The sequence below is a fragment of the Opisthocomus hoazin genome, chromosome 11 (assembly GCF_030867145.1).
Source record: "Opisthocomus hoazin isolate bOpiHoa1 chromosome 11, bOpiHoa1.hap1, whole genome shotgun sequence".
In the NCBI taxonomy this organism is placed as follows: Eukaryota; Metazoa; Chordata; class Aves; order Opisthocomiformes; family Opisthocomidae; genus Opisthocomus; species Opisthocomus hoazin.
The window spans coordinates 9,067,232-9,092,402 of record NC_134424.1 but is presented as its reverse complement, the minus strand read 5'-3'; the positions used below and the strand labels follow the sequence as shown (position 1 = coordinate 9,092,402).

The 25,171-nt window shown below is 43.3% G+C and overlaps 1 protein-coding gene across 1 annotated transcript in view; it reads left to right on the top strand.

The window, feature by feature from the left end:
• PTPRG (protein tyrosine phosphatase receptor type G) overlaps positions 1-25,171 on the top strand; it is a 412,574-nt gene that overhangs the window by 324,747 nt on the left and 62,656 nt on the right. Inside the window, exons 9-13 of the mRNA XM_075432501.1 lie at positions 127-311; positions 2,327-2,435; positions 4,325-4,374; positions 6,826-7,624; positions 15,311-15,443. Coding sequence (XP_075288616.1) covers positions 127-311; positions 2,327-2,435; positions 4,325-4,374; positions 6,826-7,624; positions 15,311-15,443 — 1,276 coding nt within the window. The remainder of the gene's footprint in view (positions 1-126; positions 312-2,326; positions 2,436-4,324; positions 4,375-6,825; positions 7,625-15,310; positions 15,444-25,171) is intronic.

Genomic DNA, 25,171 nt, shown 5'->3' with positions numbered 1-25,171 from the left:
TCTAAGCTATTACTGTAGGCAAGGGCATTAAAGAAAAAACTGGCTCTTTGAGCGAGGCACAGTTCTTCCTGTTTGTTTTCTCTCAGTTATTTAGGAGAGCTTCTTATTTTCTCCGTCTTTTTTTAGCTTGCAGCACTCCTCCGGTCAACATGAAAGTGCAGCCCGTGAACAGGACAGCATTGCTTGTGACCTGGAACCAGCCAGAAACCATCTACCACCCTCCAATCATGAACTACATGATCTCCTATAGCTGGGCTAAAAACGAAGATGAAAAAGAGAAGACTTTCACCAAGGACAGTGACAAGGACCTGGTAAAACCACAGCATCAACCCCAGATATATGTATCAAGCTATCCTTACGCTGTTAATGTATCGGTAGAAGGAAGTAGATGAGGAAAGCAGTTGTCACCTTACAGACAAGCTAACGTTTGACTCGCAATGAGTTGCTATTAATGTTCAGCATTAGTTGAATGTTGCCTAACAGGCTACCCGAACACTGGAGTGTGAATTTAGAGTTTGTGTGAGTGTGTAGAGGACTAAATCTGCGGACACTTTTTCATATACTGTTGCTGAGAAGCAGCTGGCTTGGGCAATAGTTAGGCTCTGAATACCTTTTCACTTGTGTTCAGCTCACAGATTTTCACATTAAAAGCGCAGTCCCCTAAAATCTGCTCCTGGGCTCAGGCTTTTCACTGTGCATAGCCCCTTGTGGTAATTGGAGCAGTTTCTGGCAGCGAGTGCTGCCAGCAGTAGGAGTTGCATGGTCAAGGCTAGAAGAGAAGTGTGGAGTGGCCCTGTACGAGCACTGCCTGTGTCTGACAGTGGGAGAAAAAGAGGGAAGAGCAAGGCAGCTCCAGCACAGATGGAAATACCAATCTATCTCCTCCATTTAGGATTTGATCTGCTTGTCATTCTTGTCTAAGTGGAAGCAAGTATTGTACTGGTCTTTAACATATTCTGCATATAAAATCAAAGTGACATATTCAGGTTTGAAAGGCCTCCATTTATTGTTAATCAAAGAAAGCCTCTAGAATAATGAAATCAGTAATTGTATATGCACATGAAAAATGCAGCAGCACAGAGTGTTATTCCTAATGACTGTTACCATATTTTTTTTTCAAATACACCGTCCTCTGTGCCCATTCAATCAGTTATACAATAATACTTCTCTTATTCCCTTAGATGAAGATTCTTTTACTTCATTTCCATTTATATTTTCAATTTCCCCACTAGACATTGTTATCTGGGTCACATTAGGGAATGATGTGCCTCGTGAAATCAGAAAGGAATCTATTGAAAGGCACCCAAGGTTATGATGCATTGTAACCTCTCCCTTGTCATAACTTCACACTCTTAAGGGAGATTTTTTAATCAGGTATGAGGAAGAGAGCCTTAATCAGCAAAAATGAGGTGGGCACAGTGACAGCATCCTGTTTTATGTAACAGGAATAATTAAAAGGGCAGGGGATGTGATGGAGTGATAGCTTGGAAATAAATTGCAGTGAGACCCTGTGCTGTGCAGCAGAGCTTGGAGGTTAAGAAAGCAGAGACAGCTTAGTCTATTTTAGGGGCAAAAGAAGGAGGAAACTCTTTTTCAGAGGAAAGTGCAATTTGCTTTCAGTGCTCTGGTGGAGACAGCTGGGCTGTCCTGTCGTGAAACAGAGCTAGACAGTGTTTTGCTGGAGAGATCACTGTATTTCAAGTGACCCACACAGCTCCTGCTGCAAGACATGAAGTGATGTGGCCATGGACTCAGGCAGCGCAACAGAGTAGCTGGGAGGCAGCAAGGCACTGTCTCGGGTGTAAAGGTGCGCAGGGACGTCCCAGTCCGGGGTGCCAAGCCATCGTGTTATACAGGCCACCGGCATCAAATTGCCGTAGTGAGTTTGTTGCAAAATGAATAGTCAGTTTGAACATACAGTGATTTTTTCTGGGCTTATCCCAGGTTTGGGACTTGGAGCTCCACCTTTAAGAAAAATCTCATCTTAATTCCTGTAAGGTCAAATGATTTGGGGTTTATTTTTTTCTGAGGAGAGCAGAGACTTTCAGGCATGAAGACTGTTGTGAGAGTAGATGTGGGACACGTTCACTTCTTTCTCAGGGGCAGAGTCAGCAGAGCCTGGGTGCATCACTTTTATCCCAGGGAAGTCTTTTGACCTTGACCTTGCACTCTTCCAGGGGGACTGGTGAATATTTCTGTTTAGAAAGAAGTTTGTCTTACATGGCAGAAATGTCCTGTGTTAGCACAATGCTTTATGTATTTCAAACTGATCGTGGACAGTACTGTGGGGGTAAAAAACTGAATAATATCTATTTTTTTTAAACAGAAGGCCATCATTAGCCATGTCTCACCTGACATCCTTTATCTGTTCAGAGTTCAAGCAGTTTGCCGAAATGAAATGCGTAGTGACTTTAGCCAGACTATGCTCTTTCAAGGTAAAAAAACCACATACATATTTTTACATTATGACTCTCTGTGTGTTTAACATTTTATTTGCACAGTGCAAAATGGTGTGGAATGATTTCAGAAGGTGTTTGAATGCATGTAGACAATGCTAATTTCAGATTCTGGCTGCTGACTTTATGAGAGTCTTGTTTCTAGTGATGGGTTTTACCTACACCTCTCTGCTGGCAGGGTTCATCAGATTTTAGGAGAATTCAGAGCTTTTCTTCATAATAGTTTTCTAAAACAAACTCATCAGAGACTGCTTATGCATCAGAGGCACAGCTGTAACAGAACGTGAGTCTGATCGGTGTCTGTTTTATGTAGAGAGGAAAGGAGATCGGTCCTACCTTGACAACCACATGTGGAGACGTTCAGGTTTTACCATGCACACAGCCTCAGTGATTTCCAAAACATACATATTTAAACGAAAGCTGAAGAACTGGATGCTAAGCTGTCCTTTGTTATGCATTTCCTTTTAAGTTTATTGGAGAAATCTGGTAAAGCTGAGATTTGGTAGAAGAACTTGATGCTTTTTGATTTGTTTAAGTGCTGAAGTTTTGCTTCTTCCTAGGAATTTATTACTACTGTTTTTATTAAGTAGGGCAAAATCCACCTCTGCTGAGAGCACTCCCTCCTGCTCCAGGTTACAGATATGTAAACCTCGTAATGGGTAATGGAAAAACAAAACAAGCAGAGTTAAAAATTTAGATCCTTAAGGTGAAGCAAAGAGTTAGGTCACTTGGATCTGGTGCTCCGTATGGAACAAAATGAGAGGCATTTTTAAGTGTGGTTTTTGGAAAATCTGGAGGTTTTAGTCCTACTTGGTTAGCACTTGGTATCTGAAGGATATCAAGCCGTGGACACAACTTAGATCTGTTCCGATGTTGTGCCACAGTGTTAGCAACATTGCAGGGAGAGCAGGGGTCGGACAACAAATGTCTGATCCAAGCAATATCTCTCATATATAGCTCTCAGTTTCATAGTATCTGAGCATAATTTTGGATTTCACTTTACAGGCCAGGCAGAATTCAGAAACTTGTATGTTCATAGAATCATAGCATGGTTTGGGTTGAAAGGGACCTTACAGATCATCCAGTTCCAACCCCCCTGCTGTGGGCAGGGACACCTTCCAGTAGACCTGGCTGCTCAGAGCCCCGTCCAGCCTGGCCTTGAACACGGCCAGGGAAGGGGAATATTACTGATTATGGCCTCTTTTGGCACATAATAGAATGGAAAAGTTGTTTGAAATTTGACCAAGTTATATATTTATTTACAGTTAAGAGTAAATCATTAGTGACAGGTTTGCCGGATGCACTTTGGGTACTCTAGCCCAGCGTTCAAAGCAGTGGAAGTGATACACACATCTGCAATGGGTGTAGATAGTGCATTTCTTTCCATGTCTCCCCAAAAAGGAGCTGTTCTTCTAATTTTTGGCTGTACCCAAGATCTAACCTGGAAAAATCATCCACTTGAGTTTTCAAAACATTCTTCAGAGGCTGGTTATAGTTGTAGTTGAGATAAATACCAATAAATAATGATAATATTATCGTAAGGGCAGCAAAAACCACTATAGTCAGCTGCTATTGCTTCCTGCGTAAGACAGGACATTTCATCCAGCTTGGGTTTGGAGGAGAGTACGTGTTTTCTGACAGTGCACTTAAACCAACATTGCCAGGCCTGAGTAATTAAAGACAAATGAATCTGTCTTTAGACACAATTACAAAGTAAGGTGAGTAACAGCAAACGAGCCGAGTTGCTTTTACTCCAAACTGAGACCTGCGTGCCTATTTTGTAGCAGCGATGTTCTGCAGTTGTTCAGCAATTGTAGCAATGCCTCCCTGCCCAGTCCGCTGACACGCCGCTGTTCTTTGTTTCTCAGCTAACACTACTCGAATTTTCGAGGGGACCAGAATTGTGAAGACAGGAGTGGTAAGTCATGGGCCGGGAATGTGTGCAGGGTGCGGGCGGGCAGCGGTAATTTGGGGTGCCATTCCCACCAAGGTGGCATTCCCACAGGTTGACATTCCCAGAGGGTGGCATTCCCAGGGGGTGGCATTCCCGCCAAGGTGGCATTCCCACCAGGTGGCAGCACCGTGTTGTGGATGGGCGGCAGGAGCGGGCTTTCCTCGGGAGGTGGCTGGGCAGACCGGCCGCGGCACGTTTTAGAACAGACCTAGAATATTGGAACGGTTTTGGGTTTCTACCTTCATGCTCCGAGAGGCTTTGGCAACTGGAGAATCAAGTGCTAAAAAAATCTTCCCAAATATGTATTGAGCCCATTTAGGGTGGATTTGTACTCTTAATGATGACTGTGGGAATAAATTTAATTTCTTTTATTTACTGTGTGACCAGAAGTATATGCAACAGGAATAAGGCTTTGCACACAGCATCTCTGCTCTTCTGGGGCTTTTAGGATATCTGCTATTGTGTGAATAAAGCCTTAAGAAGCTCTTTGCTTTAATTTTAATTCAGGTGAGACTGTAACATGTCACTGAAGCAGAGTTTGTTTCCCAGAATCAGAAATGTTGGTACTTTTATGGTGAAACTGGAATACATTGTTTCAGTTTTGAAAGCACCTTATTAGGTTATTTAACATAAACTACCCGTAACATGAAAATCTTGGCATTCAGTATACTGTATTGTTCAGTTAAATTTATGGACTGAATTCATGCTATTGAATTTACTCAAAGTACATTGCTTCTGGTTTTATTCTGTTCCAGTTTGATGTACTCCCTAGTAAGCAAGTAACACATACAAAGCTTGAATTTGAATGATTAATGTTTGTTTAATGATCTATAGAGGTATTCTAGACATATAAAATCTGCTGTCAAATTTTAATACTCAGTCCGGCTTTGAGACTGTACATGCCAGCGAAAAACAAATCTCACAGTGCCTTAGGGATTCGCACTGATAAGTATCCGAAAGTTTAGATGCTTATTTAAAGTTTTGGCTTGAAATCTCTAAAGCACAGGTTTTCTTCTGAGATCTCAGGTCTGTGATTGCAGCTGGTCAAAAATAAAGTGCGAAAGCAGCCTTTCTTGGTTTGCTGCAGCATTTCAACCACAGCGCCTGACGGAAACCGGGAATTGCAGAGAGAGACAGAAATACTGTTAAGTTACAAATTTCGGTTCCAAAAATAAATGTTTTACCGTTTTGTTAGAGGTTCAGTAGCACCTATTTAACCCTCATTTGTCCTTATCTGATGTGTATCTTTCCAGCTAATGCTCCTCTTGCTAATTTATTCAGTAACGTGAGACATTTTTCAGTAAGTCAGAGAGAGAGCATGGTCAGGTTGTCCAGGCAGAACTGCTGACCCCAGCTGTTCCAGTGAATTACTCCTTGTCCTTAGCCAACTCGCTCAACTTCAGCGTCTTTTTCCACATGTAATTTAGGAAGGTGAATTACTTGTCTAGTTCTTTAAGTACACATACCAAGGGGTTTTCTTTCCACAGAACATACACGTGTGTGCACAGAGACCCACGTGTGAGCGTGCATGTGCTGAGTTGACCTTGATAGAATAACAGTGGCAGGTTGCAGAGGATGCAAAATCCATGAACCATGGTCCGTTCCCTGCTTCGTCTCAGCTCCCTGAGGGAAGTGGCTCTGGGTCACTGGCGGTGGCTGGGGAAAGCCATGTCTGTGCATGGGTGCCTGGTGGTGCTGGTGGAGGTCCTGGTGACTTGCTGAAGGGCTCCAGATGCCCTCCAGGTCCTTCACGAGTGCTAAGGTGGCCGTGCTGCAGGTCTGTTCTAACGAGAGCGAAGCCTCACTGCAGCACTAGTCCTTGGGAGAATAACGCTGATGGGTAAACTAAGGAAATAAAAATAATACTCACAATATGTGTGGGAAGACCCAGAGTTCCCTGTCAGAGCAGACCCACCAGCTACGGATGCACTCATCATCAGCACAACCCTTATTTTGGGACAGCCATTATGTAACGCTGTATTTTTAAATTTCTGTATTCTGAGGATTAAAGCACTGTGAGTAATTCAGCTAAACTCATTAAATTCCTTTACATCCTCCTCACCCCTGAGAGGAAACGTTACTCACAAGTCACCGGTGGCGTGGGTGGAGAAGGCCCCGCTGTAAAAGAGGGATAAAGAGGTTTTTGATGATGATGATTGTTTGGAAGTGGTGAATGCAGGGAGGTTTCCTCCCTTCATGTTTTGCCGTGTAACTCTGTGGCATGTCCCATTCCTGCCTCAGCCCTGCATCCAGCTGATGTAAGTCTCTCATTTTAAGAGAACGGCAACCAGGATGGCATGTGTATGGAAGGGAAGGGAAAAAAGAAAGAAAAATGACCCCAGGTATCATGTTGGGGCCCCTGCTGACACTCTCTGCTGTGTTTTCTTCCCCTCTGCTGCCGGTGACGACCTCAAGCCCACAGCATCTCCTGCCTCCTCAGCTGACATGGCTCCCATCAGCTCTGGCTCTTCCACCTGGACCTCCTCGGGGCTCCCCTTCTCCTTTGTGTCCATGGCCACAGGGATGGGGCCTTCCTCCAGCGGCAGCCAGGCCACCGTGGCTTCAGTGGTGACCAGCACCTTGCTGGCAGGGCTGGGCTTCAGCGGTGGTGGCATCTCCTCCTTCCCCAGCAGCGTGTGGCCGACGCGGCTCCCCGCAGCAGCTGCCCCCAGCAAGCAGGCAGGACGGCCGGTGGTGGCTGCCACCGAGGCTGCCGCCGCCGCCTCCCCGGGGCCGGAGCGGGACTCGGCGCTGACGAAGGATGGTGAGGGAGCCGAGGAGGGGGAAAAGGACGAAAAGAGTGAAAGTGAGGATGGGGAGCGGGACCATGAGGAAGAAGAAGAAAAGGATGCCGAGAAGAAGGAGAAAAACAGGGCGACGGCGGCCACGGAGGCACGCAATAGCACGGAGCCCAGCGTGGCCGCGGCTTCCCCCAACCGGACTGCTGAGGAGGAAGGAAATAAAACCATATCGGGTGAAGAGCCAAACGAAAACATTGCCCCCACAGCTGGAGGTCCCGAGGAGGAGAGCTTTGCCGAAGCAGACACTCAGCCCCAGCTGCTCCCTTCCACCCAAGTGCCACCAGCGTTCACCAACGAACTTTACCTGGGGAAGGTCCCAAGAAGACCAGAGACAACAAGAAAATCTCCTCCAAAGGAGGGCAGGTTTCCAGAGGAATACCCTTCAGATAACAAATTCATCACTGTTAACCCAGGTGAGTGACCTCTGGGGATGCTGTTTTTACCAGCATAAGACTGTTGGAAAATGACACAATCCAAATTCCTTACTGATCTCCAGTAGATACAACATTTTTGTGGTGACTGTCTTCATCCCATGGGCAGGTCGTCACAGAACCCAACCCACAAATTGTTCTTGGGGGGAGAAGAGGGGGAAGGATCATTCTTTTGTTTTATTGGGTCAGATTCATGTTCCTTCTAGCTTACTAGAAGAGAAAATTTGGAAAAATGTTAACCCCTAACACACTTCATTAAGAATTTTGTTTAAAAAAAGAAGGGGGGGAATGCAGTGAACTGTAGCTGTGAAATTAATTTGGAAAAGCGGTTGCTGTGCCGAGCTGGTGTTTCATGGAAAGGCTGCTATATAAGCTGTAAGCTAATTTAGTTTATATGCGGAATTCTCCCTGATGGGGCTTTGAGATATTCTCCCCAATACGGGATCATGGCTGGTTTATTTCTCACCGCAAACCCTACATGCTCTGACCTTCCAAGGCAAGGCACCTTTTGCACAAGGGTTACCTTCTTTTTTTCCTGTGAAAAAAAAATCTTAGCTAGGCAGAGTTCACGTCTTTGCTAGGTTTGTCCTGATGAGCATTACTGATGTACACGCTGACTCCGGATGTATGTACCAACTCCACGGTACGTGCACAGCAAATACGACCTTTTGGAAGCACGCCCAGGCAATCTGCATGTGCACCAAGCCCTGTGTGGTCAGGATTTGCTGCACAGGCCTATGCAAACAGGTATCTTGCGGTGCTCCCAACTCGCTATGCAGAAATTCCGGGGCATATGCACTTGTTTCTGCTTGGGGACCTCCAGGCACTGGCGAGGAAAACAGATCTTGTAACTGCAAGGAGCAAATGGAGTACATGCATATGGATTTATTTGCAGAATGAGGACTGTGATTTAGATACGGCAACGAGTTTTTCTGAGTGATTATGTGTATTACCCCAGCATTTATAAGATACTGCACATTTTTTTGTTTGGATTTTTTTTTTACTGCTATTGTTTATTTTGCTAATCTATAGACTGGTTTGTAATTTTGTTTTTCCATCAAAGCTGCTCTAGAGTCACAGTACTGTGAAAAAACCTTACGTATTTATTTTTCCCTACATTTATAAACACAAAAATGCAGACATTGTGCACTCAGTTATAGCTCAGTACCAATTTAAAAAACAAAGGTAAATCCAGTCTTCAATAACCTTTGTTACAGAAATGCTGACCTGACTCTGATGCTGTGAATCATAACTATTCTGTAAGAAAACAGATCAACAATGCGGAAGGCAGGAAACCTGCACCAGGTTGTGCGGATTTTTTTAAAATACCCTGCTGTTTTTCTTACTCCTCAACTGGAAATCTTCAAAGTCCAGTGCTCCCACTGAATATGGTCTGAGATGCCTGTCAGGCAGCTTTCAGCATGCCACTTGCCGTAATCACCTTTTTATCAGGAAGGAGGGAACACGTCCCAGCCATGCTTTGCGGTGCTGGGAGTAGGCATTCAGCACCATTTAGGTTCAAACACCAGTAATTCAATCTGCCTGGGTAAACCTGCCTCTGAAATAGCCGTCTTGGGTTCTTCCTGCCTTCTGCTTCCCTGTTTGTCGTGTGCCACTTTCTTGCGTGGCCCAAGTACAATATCCCTTATACAAGACCTAGAAAGGGCCTCATGGCTTATTTTCAGCCTAACAAATTGGAGGAAAGATGGGTGGTTGGTCTTGTTTCTTAGCTCATGACAAAGGAATTGTTACTAGATTTGGTTTTATTCCATTGTGAAGTTAAGATGAAAAAAGATTAAAATCAATGAGACAGGAAAATATTGTTAATATTGCTAAGAAGTACTTACTGGTCATTGTGAATCGTATCCCCGTAGTCTGTAGTGATTTCTGTCTCTTTTTGGCATGCAGAGAACTATCACTGAAAGTGGTTCAACACAGCTTTGCCTCCTACTAGACAGCCTCTTTTAAGAGCTCTGCTCACTTGCAGGCTTGGAGGCTTGAAGTGACTCTGCCTGAAGACTGCACGCAAGGATGATCAGGCTTGAAAGGACTCTGCAAATTAGGTTTTCCCTGCTTATATATGGAGGGAGGATAACTTACTGAGATCATTGTGTCATACAAAAATGGCTTCCAAGGGTAGGGAATGAAATCTGAAATAACCAGTGCATGTTAGCTGGGGGAAGAGATAAGTGAAAGAGTTGCCTGTTTCACCCAAATTAACTTTAGTTTAATCTTAGTTAAACCTCTGGTGACATGCCCGACATGAGGAGGAGGAACTGTATCATGTTTTCAGCTTCCCAGACAAGCCTCTCCCAGGCCCCTCAGTGTGCTGAAGAGGACTCCGGGCAGCAAGAGGGCTGGGAATGGCTGTTCAGAGGTGAAGAAGGGCCCGTTTGTGCCATTTTCCTTGGGGTAGAGGTTCATTCCCTGGCCTTGACCTCCAGGTGGAAGAAGTTAGGTTGGTCACACACCTGGTGACTCCTTGTCCAGTCATTGGGAAGGGCTAGTGTTTTTTAACTCTGAGAACATTTTGAGATGTTTCTTACTGCCTTGGGGACAGAGGCTTTCAGTCTGAATCTCTTTGTACTGGGCATGAGGACCTTCTCCTTCAAAGTCTTTTCAAGCAAGTCCTTCTTTGCATCTTGTGTCACCTCGTTAAAGGTTTTCCATAACAAGGTAAACCTCAAATCAACAAAACGACCAGCAAAGCCAAGAGGACATTGCTAGAAGTGTCTGAAAACATTCCTGCGGATCAGGACAGCTAAAAGAGGGTGAAGGCCTCTTCCAAACTGAGCAGAAGGAACCCCTGCAGCTTGCTGTGTCCCATAGAGGGCAGAAACTTTTTTGGATGCATCTTTTCTCCAGGAAAACAGTTTTTAAGAAGCTGTCAAGCTTTCAAAAATGTTTTTGTCAGTAGAAAGTTTAATCGTTTTAAAGAGTAGAAAATTGTTTCATAACAATGTACACTTGTAAAATTAATTATATAGCATCAAATTAGCAGTTGTAAGGAGATAACTGAATGGGGATGTGCTCATGAGTGTGGATGATTAGAAGAGAACAGGGAACACATGAGAAATTACAGGGAAAGTGTGAGGCCAATTAGTACAGCAAGGCTCATTTTCTTTTAGTGCTTATTTCACACGCACATACACACACACACCTCTCCTGAGGCCATGTCATTATTTTCCAAATGGCATTGGCCTCCTCTTGTCTGGTGGTATCGGCCAACGCTAATGATTTTCTTCTGTCACTGAATGCTTGCTTGCATTCCCCTCTTTCATTTTCCTGATCATCCTTTTCTCTGTTTTGGTGCCCACATTAGACTAATTGTACCTTTGATCTGCAACTGTTACACACGCAGCTGCTCAGCATTGTCCGCAAGCCTGAAACCTGAAAATTAGAAAAACAGCAATTAGAATGATGCTCTACAAAAAAAAAAAAGAGAGGGGGGGAAAAAAAAGAAAACCATCATGTTAAATCAGTTTAATCAGGCTAGAGCAGATATTCTCCCCCACAATTTTGGTTTGTTGTGTTGGACAGCTAAACAGATCCTTTGTATTTGACAGGAGATAACGAAGTTAATGAGCAAAGTAATAGATGTCGGGTTGGGCCTTTTGCCTCAGTCGTGAGCTGGGACCGAGAACAGAGGCATGGGGTTGGCCCTTGATCTGAACTGCAGCTGGGTCCTGCCATCGCTCAGCGCTCACCCACTTCTGCCGAGTTCCTCCCACGAGAGGGCTTTGCAGAGAGATCACGATGCGCAGGGTTAAATTTCAAGCCCTGACGTATTTTTTTAGCAGAGACTGAGTTCTGGGTTTTGGAACAGTCTTTGCCAGGTCTGAGGTTACAAAAGCCTTTTGGGGATAACCTCATTAAGATAATTAAACATCTGTGTAATTCTTTCTTTCTCCATACGTGGCAAGGATTATTAAGCTGTATTTTCATGTGACACTTGAGCCATTTTGCATGGCAGCTTACAGGAGGAAACAGCAGAATGGCTTGAAAATAAAAGAATTGTATTATTTGATGTTTGCAAACAGTAGGAATTTCAGATACTTGCAATCAGGATTAAATATGATTGACATCTGTTTACAAAACAGTGAAAAGCCATGCTTAGCTGCACGCAGCCTGTAAGTAGGACTACTGCAGGAATGTGTTTAAAGAAATAGGGAGAAAATAGCTGCACAATGGTATGAGCTTGTATCAAAGGTAATACTTTTTTGAAAAACACAGTTTTGCCTTTTGATCATTTAATAATATGGGTGATACTATTTTCCAGAATTAATTAATACCTTTGTATAAATCCATAATTTCATTTACTCAAAGGAAAGATGAGCAAGTGACTTTCTTTTAAGCGACCAGATGGTCGGAGGCAGTTCAGCAGCAGGGATTTTCTTTTGGCCTGCAGAACACGCGTATTCGTGTAGTTAACAGTGTCTGTAACGGTACAACAAACAGAACTTTGTCCTGGCAGTTTGTGCAATGGATGATAAAGGTAGATAGCTTATGTATTACAGTTATGGTTGCTTATTATAGCAAGCAGTGTTACTTAAGGAAAAAAAACATGTTGCTATTCTCGGGAACCAATTACCAAGAAGACGCAGGAAAACAGTACATTTCACAAATTGTAGAAGGTCTCGTGTGTGCCTTGACCTTTGTGCAAGCGTTGCACTACCAAAGCCTCCCTCGCTGCCTGGTGCCCGCTAATCCTGTCTTTGCCAGGACCTCATCCATCCAGGGCCTGGATGGAACTGCTGAATGGGCAGTTCACAGGAGTTACGGATTTTTCCAGACGCAGGAGCGGATTTAGCAGTGCTGGGACTTGTATCATGTGGGACCTCCCGAAACAGATATGCTGTAATAATTTTTATTCCTTCCTACTGGGATGAATTCCAAGCCAGGAAAAGGCAAACTGAATTAATTCAACGAAGGCATATGCCACTGGAAACTGTTTACATTTCTTAGCAAAAATGGAGTTTCCTGGTCCATTTTTTAAGCTTCCCCCCCCCCCAAAGTACAGCGTATGGTGGGCACCGTTACAAGGGTGTGCTGTTGACACTAGCAAGGCTCAACATTCTTGGAAAAGAGTGAAATGCTGACTATTTTTTATTTTATAATATTTTGTGATGTAGGAGAACAGGAAGCTGTAAAGGCCCAGAGCTGTCTTTTTTTGTGTGTATTTTCTTCAACTCTTTCTCCAGGTTGCCTTTTCTTAGGCTCTTCTGCCATGACACTGAGACAGGTGTCAGCACTCCAGCTGTGCTGCTGTACTTCTGGCCCCAGCTGTCTTTCTAGTACAATTTTTATTGACATTGGTTTGCTTAAGCTCTCTCAACACTTTACTTAAGCAGCGGGAAACACCTAAGACTTTTTCTTCAAAGCCAGCATAGGAACAGTCTTTTTTTCCTGAAGGACATCACTGCTTGGGCATTCCCAACTGGAATATCAGGGCCAGCCATCAGCATGCAGGAACGGCATTTGCTATTCTGGCATTCAGTACACTGAAGGCTTTCTTCTCCTCACATCTGTGGCACAGGGGGTTGGCAGGGTCAGATAAGTGTGTTCTCCACAGTAGGCTGAGTAAGAGGAGCATCATGAGCACTGCAGAATTTAATAGCATGCATTGGGACTCCAGTCCATGCTGTGCTTACAATGGAATTTAATTTTCTTCCCATGCAAACAGAAACACATGTTTTTGTGTTGAAATACGTGGAGGTGAAACTAAACAGAATACTGTCCTTGGAGAGAGATGAAGCAACACCCTAATGAATGTAAGGTGGTGGGACTGTTTGGCTCTCCGAAGTTTTATTACATTGCATGGTTTTTTGCTTTGTCCCTTTTACCGTTCTGATTAGTAACGTTTACCTCACAGCCTTAATTTTTTCATTCTGTTAAATGATTTGAAATGCACTGATAAAAGCCCCTGCCTCAGGACTTATGATTTTTGCAAGTTTGGCAAATACAGAGAGTAAGCCTTTGCTGTAATTTTGCGGTGGTTCTTTTTTTTACTCTTTGCTAGTCAAAGAAATCAAAGAGCTGTCTTAAAAATGGTATGTTGTGTATCATTAGTATGCTGTCAAGATGAAAGCTCACCACGTGCTCGAGTTACAACGTTGTGTGCCTATTCTGCAAAGTGGCACTGTTGGTAACCTCGGTAGCCTTTTACTGAAGTTGGAGACAACTGGCTACTCATCTGTCTTTTGATCAGTTCTATACTCCCTGCACGTTCGCTTTCCCCAAACATCCCTCTGATTAGCACCTCATTTAGGCTGCTTGCTAAAGGGCATTACCTCCATCAGCCTAGTTCTTAAAACTAGAAAGATTTCTTGCTGGGCTTGCAGCAGCCTGCAGCCTTGCTCTGTTTTCAGCAGTCAGGCAAAAGCATTTACAATTAACCTTTACTTCCATGTTAGTTGAATTTTAGTCCTGCCTATGGAGGAGTATAATCTAAATGCTATTAAAATAGAGTATGACTTCATATTATGTGACATCTGGTGACTTCCAATTATCTGTGTTTTGCCTGCCTACGGTGAAAAGGCAATTATGTTCTTCTGGTAGGATTTGCAGCAGTTTCAGAAGATATGATAATATAATACTGAACGAGGGCAAGGAAGCGCATTGGTAAGGAAGGACTCACGTAGGCAAAAAAAATAGAAGTCGAGTACATGTGTTTCAATCCTCGTTCGAATCTGAAGCTGTTTACACTAATCCTTTCCCATTACATCCTGTTGACAGGTATTGATCAACTACCGCCTGTTTGTTAGGAAACATGAATAAGATGCAGAATCCGCTTCTGTAATTTTTCTTTTATCATTCTGTCTAAAACAATTTATTTGTGAAGTCTACATGAATTTGCACAAATTAGATGTCTTCTGAAATACGTTGATACAGCGTCTACACTCATTGGCTCCAGTACTCGCAGAACCTCTAGATACTCATCTTATGTATGATACAGTAATTTTAACGAGATGTCATGTGAAAAGTGAAATGGAGTTGCTCGGCCAGATATTGACCAACTTTAATTTTGTTCAAAAGCTGTGGCATAATGATTTCTTCTGTCAGTTACAACACATCCTATCCATTCATTCATCCATCCATCTTGACAATCCATATGCTAAAAAATGCTTTCATATGCAGTAACTCACCAGATTGTGACAATTCCGCAAATGATGTGACATGACACCCAACATGTTGAGGATTTTTTTGTTTTAAGATAGTTACAAAGAAATTTATTTCTGAAGCAAAGTATTACCCTGAGCTTTGCAAACAGGGCTGTCCTGTAGCGTTCAGAAACAGAGCGCATTTATCTGCAAACACTGATGCCCGAGCAAAGCGTTTACTTTGTTTCCGTGGTGAAATGGCTCAGTGGGGTACTCCACATCTGATAATAGGTGCTTGCACGATAGAGTCCTAAAATTGTCTGTGAGACTGTAATTACAGGCAGTAATAAAATCCAAGCCATATGTGGCAATAAACACCATACTTTTGTGCTCTAATGTCTCAGACTAAAGACAAATGGAGTCCCACCCTGCAGTTAGAAGATCTTTTCTCTGAGTGTTTACTCATACCATGTAATATGGACAAGCTATTTGTTTTGCTTACACATTTTTCCATACAGTAATTCTCTTCCCATTTAGTGATTGTCTTTGTTATGTGTTTAACACGCAGCTGACAAGAACAGCTCCAGCATGGCCACGAGACCTTCTCCTGGTAAAATGGAATGGATCATCCCGCTTATTGTGGTCTCAGCACTGACCTTCGTGTGCCTCATTCTGCTCATTGCTGTGCTTGTCTACTGGAGGTGAGCCTATTTCCTCTTAATTGGAAACTGATCATGATTTAAAACACATTTCAGATGGTGTTTTTTAATGTGGTCCTGTGTTGGTTTTTTTTTAGTGGATGTTATGGTGATGGATGAATTAGATATCTCTCTGGATGCTACAACAGCTCTGTTGGTTAACTATTCAGCTGTCTTAGATATGGATTTTTGTGACATGAAAATGGGCGTAGTAGTAGCAATGGTAGAGCCAGCTGTAAAGCCAACAAATATTTTCAATTAGACCCTCTAACACAGCTATAAAAAGGTAACTTTGTATTGGCCTTCAGGAAAGGTGGTCATGGGAGAAAAGTCCGGTGAGGCTGGACTTGGTTCCAGTCTTCCTTTGACTGCACTTCAAGAAAGGGGGGTAAGCCTGTTTCATGTTACATAGCAATGCTCTGAGTAGGAGTTCTTTAGCATTCGTGAAGTGTTCAGAAGTGCAGCCTGCAAGGTCTTGAAACTTAAGATTGCACTTTACAAAGAGGTACTGTCCTTTACACCAATGGGCATTGGCTCAGTGGTGGAGACTAGGATTAGCGTCAACAATCTCAGCACCAGAACCTAAAGACACCTCATTTGTCTGGTAGTGAAAATTAGTCAGGGATTAGCCTCATAGAAGACATTTAGGAATTATTTCAAAATCTGATTAGATGGGACACAGAAAAGAAGCTTTGGTGAGAAACAGCAGTCCACTGGTCATTATATTTGCAAAATCAATTAAAAAACTACCAAGCTGTTTTTTAATACACCTATTTCACTGGCAATAAACTGGGCAAATTGTTGAGGCTGGGAACATTTGAAAGAATATTAATAAATAGATGACAATAGTCTTGTGAAAATCATCTCTGTTAACATTTGCAAGTAATTAACGTCATTGCAGTAAGACAATAAATTAAAAAAAGCAGTGGTATGTGCACAAAAGCTGAAATTGGGAAGGTTCTGAAGTTCCCCTGGTGATGTCTTGTCATTCAGTATATCTTTTCTTCATTTGAAGAGCTAAACTTAGTCATGTTCACACCAGGCAAGCCCTTGAAGGATATGGTATATCCCAAAGCACTGTAATGAGGGGTTAGTAATATTTATCTTGCATTGATACAAGATACTCTTATAAAGAGGAAAGGTTTTGAAATAAAATGCTAACAGCTATTGTCAAGAAGAATGTTGGTTCCTCTCCTTGTTTGGAAAAGATTTCCATTTCCTGCAATTTCACTAATGGATGGAGAGAAATCAATGTAAACTTAGTGTTTAATTTGTTCAAAGAGTAACACTACTGTCCCTGAAAGATATTAAAGCTGGAAAGTACTGACTTAGTGACCAACAGTTAGGGACAAATTTTTCATAAATATTGGCTTGTATTAAAGATCACAATATTACTCAAGTCTAAAATTAAGGTATGTTAATTAAATACTTTTTGTCTTCAAAATTCTTAACCATCCACCTCATAAAATTTTTATTTGCTTCATAATAACAAACATATACAGAAGTCAAGGAAGATACATGAACAATGGCTTTAACTGAAACTGAATTACTTTTCCAGTAATGTTTGTTGTTTTGCATGTGGACAGTAATTGTTTCTTGTCTGCTCTCCATAGTACGCGTGAGTAGATACCATTCATCAATAGCTTTGGTAAAATTATGAACATTGACATTAATAACCCTGATAGGAGTGGATCAATTTTTTTGTGCATAATTGATACTAAAAAAAAGGTGGAGATTAAAAATTAATATAGGCAGGGAAAGAATGTCATGTGGCAGAGTTTTTTGATAAATATGAAGCAACAAATTGAGGAACAATGAGCAAACTTCACAGCACGTGCACTAGCTTCAAAATAATCTCTTATCTCTACCTTCATAGTTCTGAGGATTTTTTAACAAATACAGAGAGCATATAAAAAAAGTCAGCGTATGTTTGAGGATAAATCAACAAGCAACTCGAACACAAATCGTCCACAGTACCAGTTCACATCGTGCAGACCATGTCATTGGCGTGGCAGCACAGCATTGTGTGTGCCCTTTTCACTGTGCTTACCTTTCCTTAGGAAAAATAGAATGTTTATCTCTGCTAGTGATTTAAAGTAAGGAAAAAACAGATCCTCAAACACCACAGAGTCTAATTTACAAGTGTGAAAGGAACAGTGATCTGGATCTTCAGGAAGAAATGCTTAGCTTAAGATGTAATGGGCAACATATGGAATAATTTGCTAAATAACACCATCAAAGCAAATGGCATGAAAACGAGTTTGAGACAGATTTTTCAGTATGGGAAACATGGTATTGAAGTGCACAGCAGAGAGACACTTGTTGTGAAAGGATAACCCTCAAGGGGACAGGCGTGCTGGACCAAGGGGTCTTTTCTTGCACAGCAGTTCTTTGTTTTGGTGTGAGAAAAAGCATTATGAAAACAAAACCCAGAGAACTAGAAAACGCAGAAGAGACATAGTTACCCTTTGGCAATACATTCTGAGGGTAAAACAAATGATATTTTCACTTTTGCGTTTTTGAACATTTGTGGGATTAGATGATTTGAGACCAGAGGTGACAGAAGTAGAACAGTGAAGCAGAGCGAAGCCTTCTGCTTGTTTGCATTGCATTGATGCCCTTTTACCCAGGGACCAAAAGGAGGAGTTGGGGAGGTTGCTCTTGAAGGTTTGGCAAAGCGTTTATCTCTGTTTGGATCCTTTGTAACTTACTTCGTGCTACAGCAATGAAATAAGTTTTGTGATGATGTCTTGTTGTAAGGAAGCTTCACTTTCTGTTTGTTCCCTTTATTTGAAAAGGAGAGTGATGGGAAGCAGTCTTTGTTTGATGAAGCTTTTCCGTTCTTTATCTGTTGAGCTTCCATGCTGTGTTCATTAGAGACTTCTTGTAATTGAATATCTGTGGAAATGATCTGTGCCATTTCTGAACGAGCCTCCCCGATTTGCAGAGGTAATTTGCTGTTCTCAGTCCCTTTTCCGTGTGGATTCTGGGCAAATGGCAAAAGAGTATGACTGATGTTGAAGAGAAAGGGTCACTTCCGTCTTTTGAGCGTGATGGCCACCTCAGTAATGAAAAGGGATGGGAACTCGCAGGCAAGCAGCAGCTCTGAATTGCCTTTCTGCTAAAGTTTTCTGGATTCAGTACTTTTAATGGCACTGCTGTGCAAAGTGGGCTATGTGATTTTAAGTTGGTAGAGTGGAAAATAAACTAGGTCAGCATAATGAAGCTGCAAAAGTTGGGCTGCCTCTTGCCCCAGAACGATGAGGGGAGCACCATCCTGGGGTGGCCAGGAGCCACGAAGTCTGCTGGGGCTGGGTGGCACCTGGGCTTCCTGGGCAGGAGGGACAGCGATGACTGAAGTTCCAAGTTTCCTTCTGCACATCTTTGATTCCTCTTGAGGAAAAGCTGTCCTGACAGATCCTTGAGCTGTCGTGGACACAAAAAAGGGGACTGTTGCTCCCAAGACATCTAGTGCTTGAAACTGATTTCTCTGAGCATCGAGTCAAGAATTTGAGCCGTAGCAGACAGAAAAGGGGAAGAACCCAGGTCCTCATTTTACTCAGCATGTAGATTCACCATTCACTTCTGCAGTGGCACAGTGATATTTCTTCTGCTGCTTTCATTCCTTTTGTACTGGTTCCTGAAATTCTGTGCCGTAGGGACAACCACTGAGTATTTCTGAGAACTGTTCACTGGTTTTTTAGGATCTTTCGCTGGAGCACTACTAGCTCATCTAGAGCCCGTTAAAATGTGTGCGTTGTAAGGTGCAGTTTACTAAGCGCATTATTTTTGCATTTCTGGGCATTTGTTTTGCATCTGCGATTTTATACCCAAACTCAGTATCATGAGATCCTTCTGCAGCTCTTCAAGGTCAGTTTAAAATTTGACTTGGATTGTCTGCAGTCTTTGGCACTGTTATTCTCACAGCCTTTTCTACGAGCTCCGAGAATTGCAGGGTATGTTTGGTAGTGACCTCCGAACTATTTAGAGATTGAGTGTGACTTAGGTTTTTTGCAAGAAGGCGAGTTCCTATAGCATGCTGAGCCATAGCATGGCTCGAAACATGCCTTTTCTAGCACTGCCACGACATTCTGTTGCAAACTGAACAAGTCTTTAGTATTGACACTTTAAGAGGAGCCCAGGGTCAGTGCCGCTTTCTTTTTCACAGAGGTGCAGGAGGGTGACTAGAGTTGGGAAAGCAACTAAAATACTTTGATACACAGTAACTTCTGTCATTTTAGAAAAACAACTTATTTTAGGAGTGACTGGTGACCTTCCACTGTTTTGTCTTCCATTCTGATTTTTAATCTAAACACTACAATGCTATAGAATGTGGTTTCAAAGGGAAAAATAAGCAGAGAATATTAAGAAGCAATTAAGATTTTAGAGTTTCGCCAACAGCAACTTTTAAATGGGAACTAAATTATAGCCATTTCTCATTTTCAGCTAAGAGGAAGAAATTAATTCACAACTATAGCTGGAGAGTTTTCTTTTTCTTTCTTTTCAGCAGATACCATAATTCACCTCTGAATTATTGCCGCCATCAACATCGTGATCCCAAAGACAAAGCAGGAACATTGTATTGCATTTCTTATTAAATCAAGCTGTTTATACAGTGCTAATATGTTTACATTCAGGAGGGATTTTTGGAACAACACAGCTGCTGCCTTTCAAAAAGCAAGCAAGCTTGCATTGCTTGTTTATAGTCGTGTGTGTATATGAGACAGCTTGGGAAAAAGATGCCTTTAATTTTCCTTAGGCAAAACCCTATAGAATTCAGTAGACAGTAAGAGTTTTCTTAGGTTTCTGTCATGCATCCTGATGAATTGAACAGAATCCTTGGGATGGGTCCTGTGGCAGGGCCTCGTACTTCTCTGGCAGTGCCTTTCTGTGTAGAAGAAATGACCCTGAGCACCAGGAGATGTGGGTTCTTCTTCTGGCTCGCTCATTGATTTTGTGTGTGACCTGGGGCCAAGCCACTTACGGTTTGACAGTATTGTTGTTGAACTTGGTGGCAAAGACCTCACTGGGAGCAAGCTCAGGTGTTCAATATTTCAGCATCTTGAGTTCTGTCGCTGGTAAAAGAGCAGAAGAAGGTTGGTCAGCTGTATTTGCAGATGAGTTTGCAATATAAAAATGAAAGCTGCAAACTAAGACCAAGAACTGTTGTAGTTACCATGTCTAATAACCATGCCTTGGAAGACTGCCTTTTGGTGTTAGATTCTGGGGAACTTGTCAAGCTCCGTAGCTAAGACGGTGTTAAACTTCATTGGGGAAAATGAAAAAAACTTCTGCCTGCAGCAGGTTGTAAAAAGTGCTGAAGTTGTTATTTGAACCTATCTCTAGGTTTTATTTTATGAGTACACAATGTGTTGTTCATCTACTGTACTGATTGAAAAAGGAACATTGCAAATTTACAGACCATTGTAAAATTGCTTGCTTACAATGATAAAAGCTGCTTTCAGCTTCCTTTAAAATATTCGTGATTCTGCTCATTTTCTCACTCGTGGAGGATGCTACGTGGTTAACGCTTTCTGAGAGCCTGTGTGTTGATTTTAAAAATGCCTTGGGTGCAGTTGCATGAGTATTTATTTCAGCAGCAGCGGTTCAAGCAGCCTCCTCCATTCCTGCCCTTGTTCTGCCCTCTGTGATACCAATGCAAATGTTTGTACAACCATGTGAGGAGCTGGATTGAGAAATAATCCACATTATAAAAAAAAAAAAGGAGAGAGGGGCTTTCATGCCCTGATTTAAGCCAGATTAGCTCCCAGTCTGGTTCATGTAGTAACCAGACGGTTGTACCAGTGTAAGGGAGGGCCCAGCCGGCGGCAGGAATGAGCAGGAGGGACGGGGATGCTCCCGCTGACACTGCCCACGGTGATGCCTGAGGACCACGTCCAGGCACTTGTGCTCAGCGTGGGGCTGGCAGTGCCCTGGAGCACGACTTGTGTAGCCACAGGCAATGAGGAGAATTAGCCGACAAGGGGAAAGGAGATTTCCTGAGCTGGGAGACGGGCAACGCCACAGGCAGAGGAGGGGAAACGTGGAGGTGAGTGGCGTGCCTGAACCCCCTCGCAGCTTCCATCTCCTTTTTAGCGACCTGCTGGGCCCTGCTCATGACGAACAGGGCACGTCTTTGTTTTCCCCTGGGCATGGTCATGCCTAGTCTCGTACGATGAGAAGCAACCTCAGAGGGATGGGGACAGGGCAGATCACTGCCCGGCAAGTGGGCTGCAGCCCAGCCTGATTCGGAGCCCTCTGATCTCCCTGCCTCAACCCAGACAATGCAGCAAAAGCACTTCAGCTTTTGTGGCAGAAGATCAGGGTCGTATTTGATTTTGCCGGTGCCGGAGGTAAAGGTACTGAAATACTGGGCCTTTTTGTATGCTGTATCTCAAAGCGCTGCTCGTTTTCATTAAAGAGGAGCAGGCCTGTGATCAGCTCGCTCTTATCCCACGCGGGGAACCGATCTCATCTTTTGTGCTGACGGCAGGCAGCTTGCTTTCAAGCCCGAAGCTTAGGGCAGCTGCCAGTTGCTTGTTGTAGCTGTTGGTATCGTTCTTTGAGCACTCGTCATTCTTCCATTACGAGGAGAATCAATATGAAAACTTCTCTGACAGCATCTCTGCTCTTTCATCCAGCAATGTGCAGCCTGGGGCGAGGGGGGAGAGCCCACAAGGAGATCCGTTAACGCCGCATCGTGCCTGCCGCTGCTGTTGCTCCCTTCGTCGACTTGTGGGCTTTTATCTTCTCCTCTTGCAGGGAGCTGACGAGGGTCCGGCCCCGCTGTTGGCAAGGGTGGTGGGGTGCCGGGGTGTCCTCTGTGCAGGAAGGGCCAAGGAGGGCGAGCGCAGCTTTGGGCAGGGGAGGCCGGGAACAGCGCACCCAGCACAGCCGTTCCTTCCTTCGCAACTTCTTGCTCAATAACCATTTCCCAAATGGCTACTTTAGGGCCTTTCGGAAATCACAGGAGTTGTCAGTTGTTATAGTAACGGACCCCCTGCTGCTGAATTGGCCCTGAGATGCCCATTTGGGCTTTTGAACAGACTAACTCCTGCTCATTAGACAAAAAAGAGAGAGAGACAGATTTGCAGATGGGAAGTTGCTTTTTAAGCATGCTGGATGATCTGTTAAGAGCTAGACTGTGGAAAGGGGCATGTTCTCTCATTATATGCCTGTTACTTTTACTCGTCTTTAATTAACACTAGTTTTACTTCTTCTTGCAAACCAGAATTCTGCAAGATTTCCATTTCCTCGCTGGTGAGGCCAGTAGTGAGCTGCAGCTTTACAAACCAACAATTTTTGTCTTGAGAAAGGAAAGAAGTTGGAGAGGGGTTTGCCAAGCTTAAATGCAGATCAGTGGTGATTTCCAGAACTATCAGGATATCTACAAAGATCAGAAAATAGTACTTTTAATCCTAATGATACAGCATCAGGAGCAACACCAGAGATCAGTAAACACGCTTTAACCCAGGAAAGTCCCATTTCAAGAGAATAGCAGAGTCTAGATTTTGCTTCAGGTTTAAACCTGAGCAGTCCCATTGATGTAACAGAGTGACTCCTGAATAACCGATATCAGCTAAATCAGACGTTGCCCTTGTAAATTTGAGTCCATGTGACTGAAGAACCTGTATCACCTTAAATGAGTTCTCAAGAATATGCAATTGCAATAACAAGTTACTTCTTGCCAGGTATTTGCAACCAGCTTCTTCCTGTGTCACTGATGTCCAGCCTTCATCTGAATTTCATGAAGCAGTGTTCTCTCAGCTGTCCTGTCATTTGAAAAGCAAATCCAGATTTATAGCAGGCTGGTCTATCTCCAGGTATAAATGAGAGAGGACTATGATTGTTCTTGTGCAATACACTTTTTCGGTGAGGAAGCTGGTTAGACCAGATGGGCAGGCAGATTTGTTAGCGGAGAGGGGAAGCGAGTGCTCTGGTACATGAAAGGGGTCTGCAAGGAATACATGACCTTCTGCACCCGTTTTGCTGGGGATGAGGAGTCTTTGGCTTAAATTACAGCAAGAGAGAAATTTAGATTTGACATTAGAAAAAGCTTCGTGACAGGAAAGACAATGAAGTGATGGTGTACAGAATTTCCATTATTTCTAGGTTCCAAAACAAGGTTAAGCAGCCGTTCGTCAGGAGCACCGCAGGAGTGATGGATCCTGCACAGGAGCTTCGAGGCCCGTTCTGCACAGCTCTGCTGTGCGAGCTTTAAAGTACACATGCAAGTGTGAGAAAAGAGGAGGAATGGTGTGGTGTGATAAATTGTCCCGTAAATCACAGACTAGGAGCCTGAAAAAGCATTTGGAAGACACAGTTTAAATGCATCACGTTTAAAGTGAAGAACATGAAGCCGATAAAAGAGCACATCCAAGAATTCGGGGGAGGAGAAAGGAAGGGCTCTTGCTTTGTAGAGAGAATGAAAGGAAGATACAAATGGGTAGGAAAGAAACTGCAAAGGCAGCTTGCAGAGGACAACTGTGTCAGGAGACCCACAGGTTGTTGGAAAAAAAAATCTGTTTGGAGTTTTGTTCCATCTGTTATCCTGCAGTGGGGAGCCTAAAAGTAGGGAAGAATTAAGAGTACAACAATGATGTGAATTTTAAAAAAGAAACAGAGGAGAAGGGGGTGGTATAGCTGTGGTTTATTGCCCCCGTTGTGTGTGTTATCTAAGGCAACATCCGTACTGCACGGGTCAATGCTGCCCTGTTATCAGCAGTGAGTGCCAACATGAGGCCACCCCAGGGGCCAAGGGCAAAGACCCTGTGAGCAAGCACCCGGGCTGACTGAACCTAGACATCCCTGAACGGGCTGTTATATGAAAGTATTTTCTTGCAAAGGAGACGGGGAATGGCGATCGCTTGAAGAACCAAGATTTCGCAGTTGTGAAACCACCCTTCCCAGCATCAGTAATCCTGGTGCCTGCTGGATTGCGATTGTTTTTAAGAGTACCTTGAAATGAGAGCTCTCACTCTGAAACGTGTGTGTTCCTCAGCTCATGGGATGTTCATACCACGTGGGTCAGTTGTGCGAACATCTTTTCTGCAGGCACTGTTATGGATGTGGCCATTGAACTCAGTGGGAGCCCAGATCTGCATCACCTTTATTTTAAAAGATAATGTCAAGCACGCAATCATAAGTCAAACAACAGGAGAATACGTGCTTTGGTTGTGGAAGACTAGAATTCTAATGTCATGTGGGTGACCTTGAAAACTCCCGAACAAAAAAGTATACTTTTTTTTTATTTTTAATTTGTTATACAATGTGTCCCATAAGAGCTGAGACATTTGGGCTATGCTTTGCCCACAGTCCCACACAGGCCATGGCATTCATTAAGGGGAATGAAGTTTATGCAAAAATCTTGGCAGCAAGTTGGAAAACTGCTGTTGACACACTTCTCGCCGCTTTGTTTAGAGGTGTAACAACATTCCCCCAACATTTCCATAAATGCTTTCTTCTGCAGGGAGAGCAAAGGGGAGCAGGCAAGGGCGGCTGAGGTCAGGCAAGGAGGGATCTGTGGCACAGCTGCAATTGATCTTTCTGTTTTGTTTCTGTGGAACTAATTAAATGGATTAATTGCAGACATTTTTTTCTGGAAATGCCTTCCCCAGTGCTGCTGTAATGGTGAGGTGTTGAAAAAAAGAGCAAGATTTTATCTGTGCAGTAACTGGATTAAAGGTAGTAGTTTACAAGGTGTAATTCTGAACGAATATTTTTTAAATATT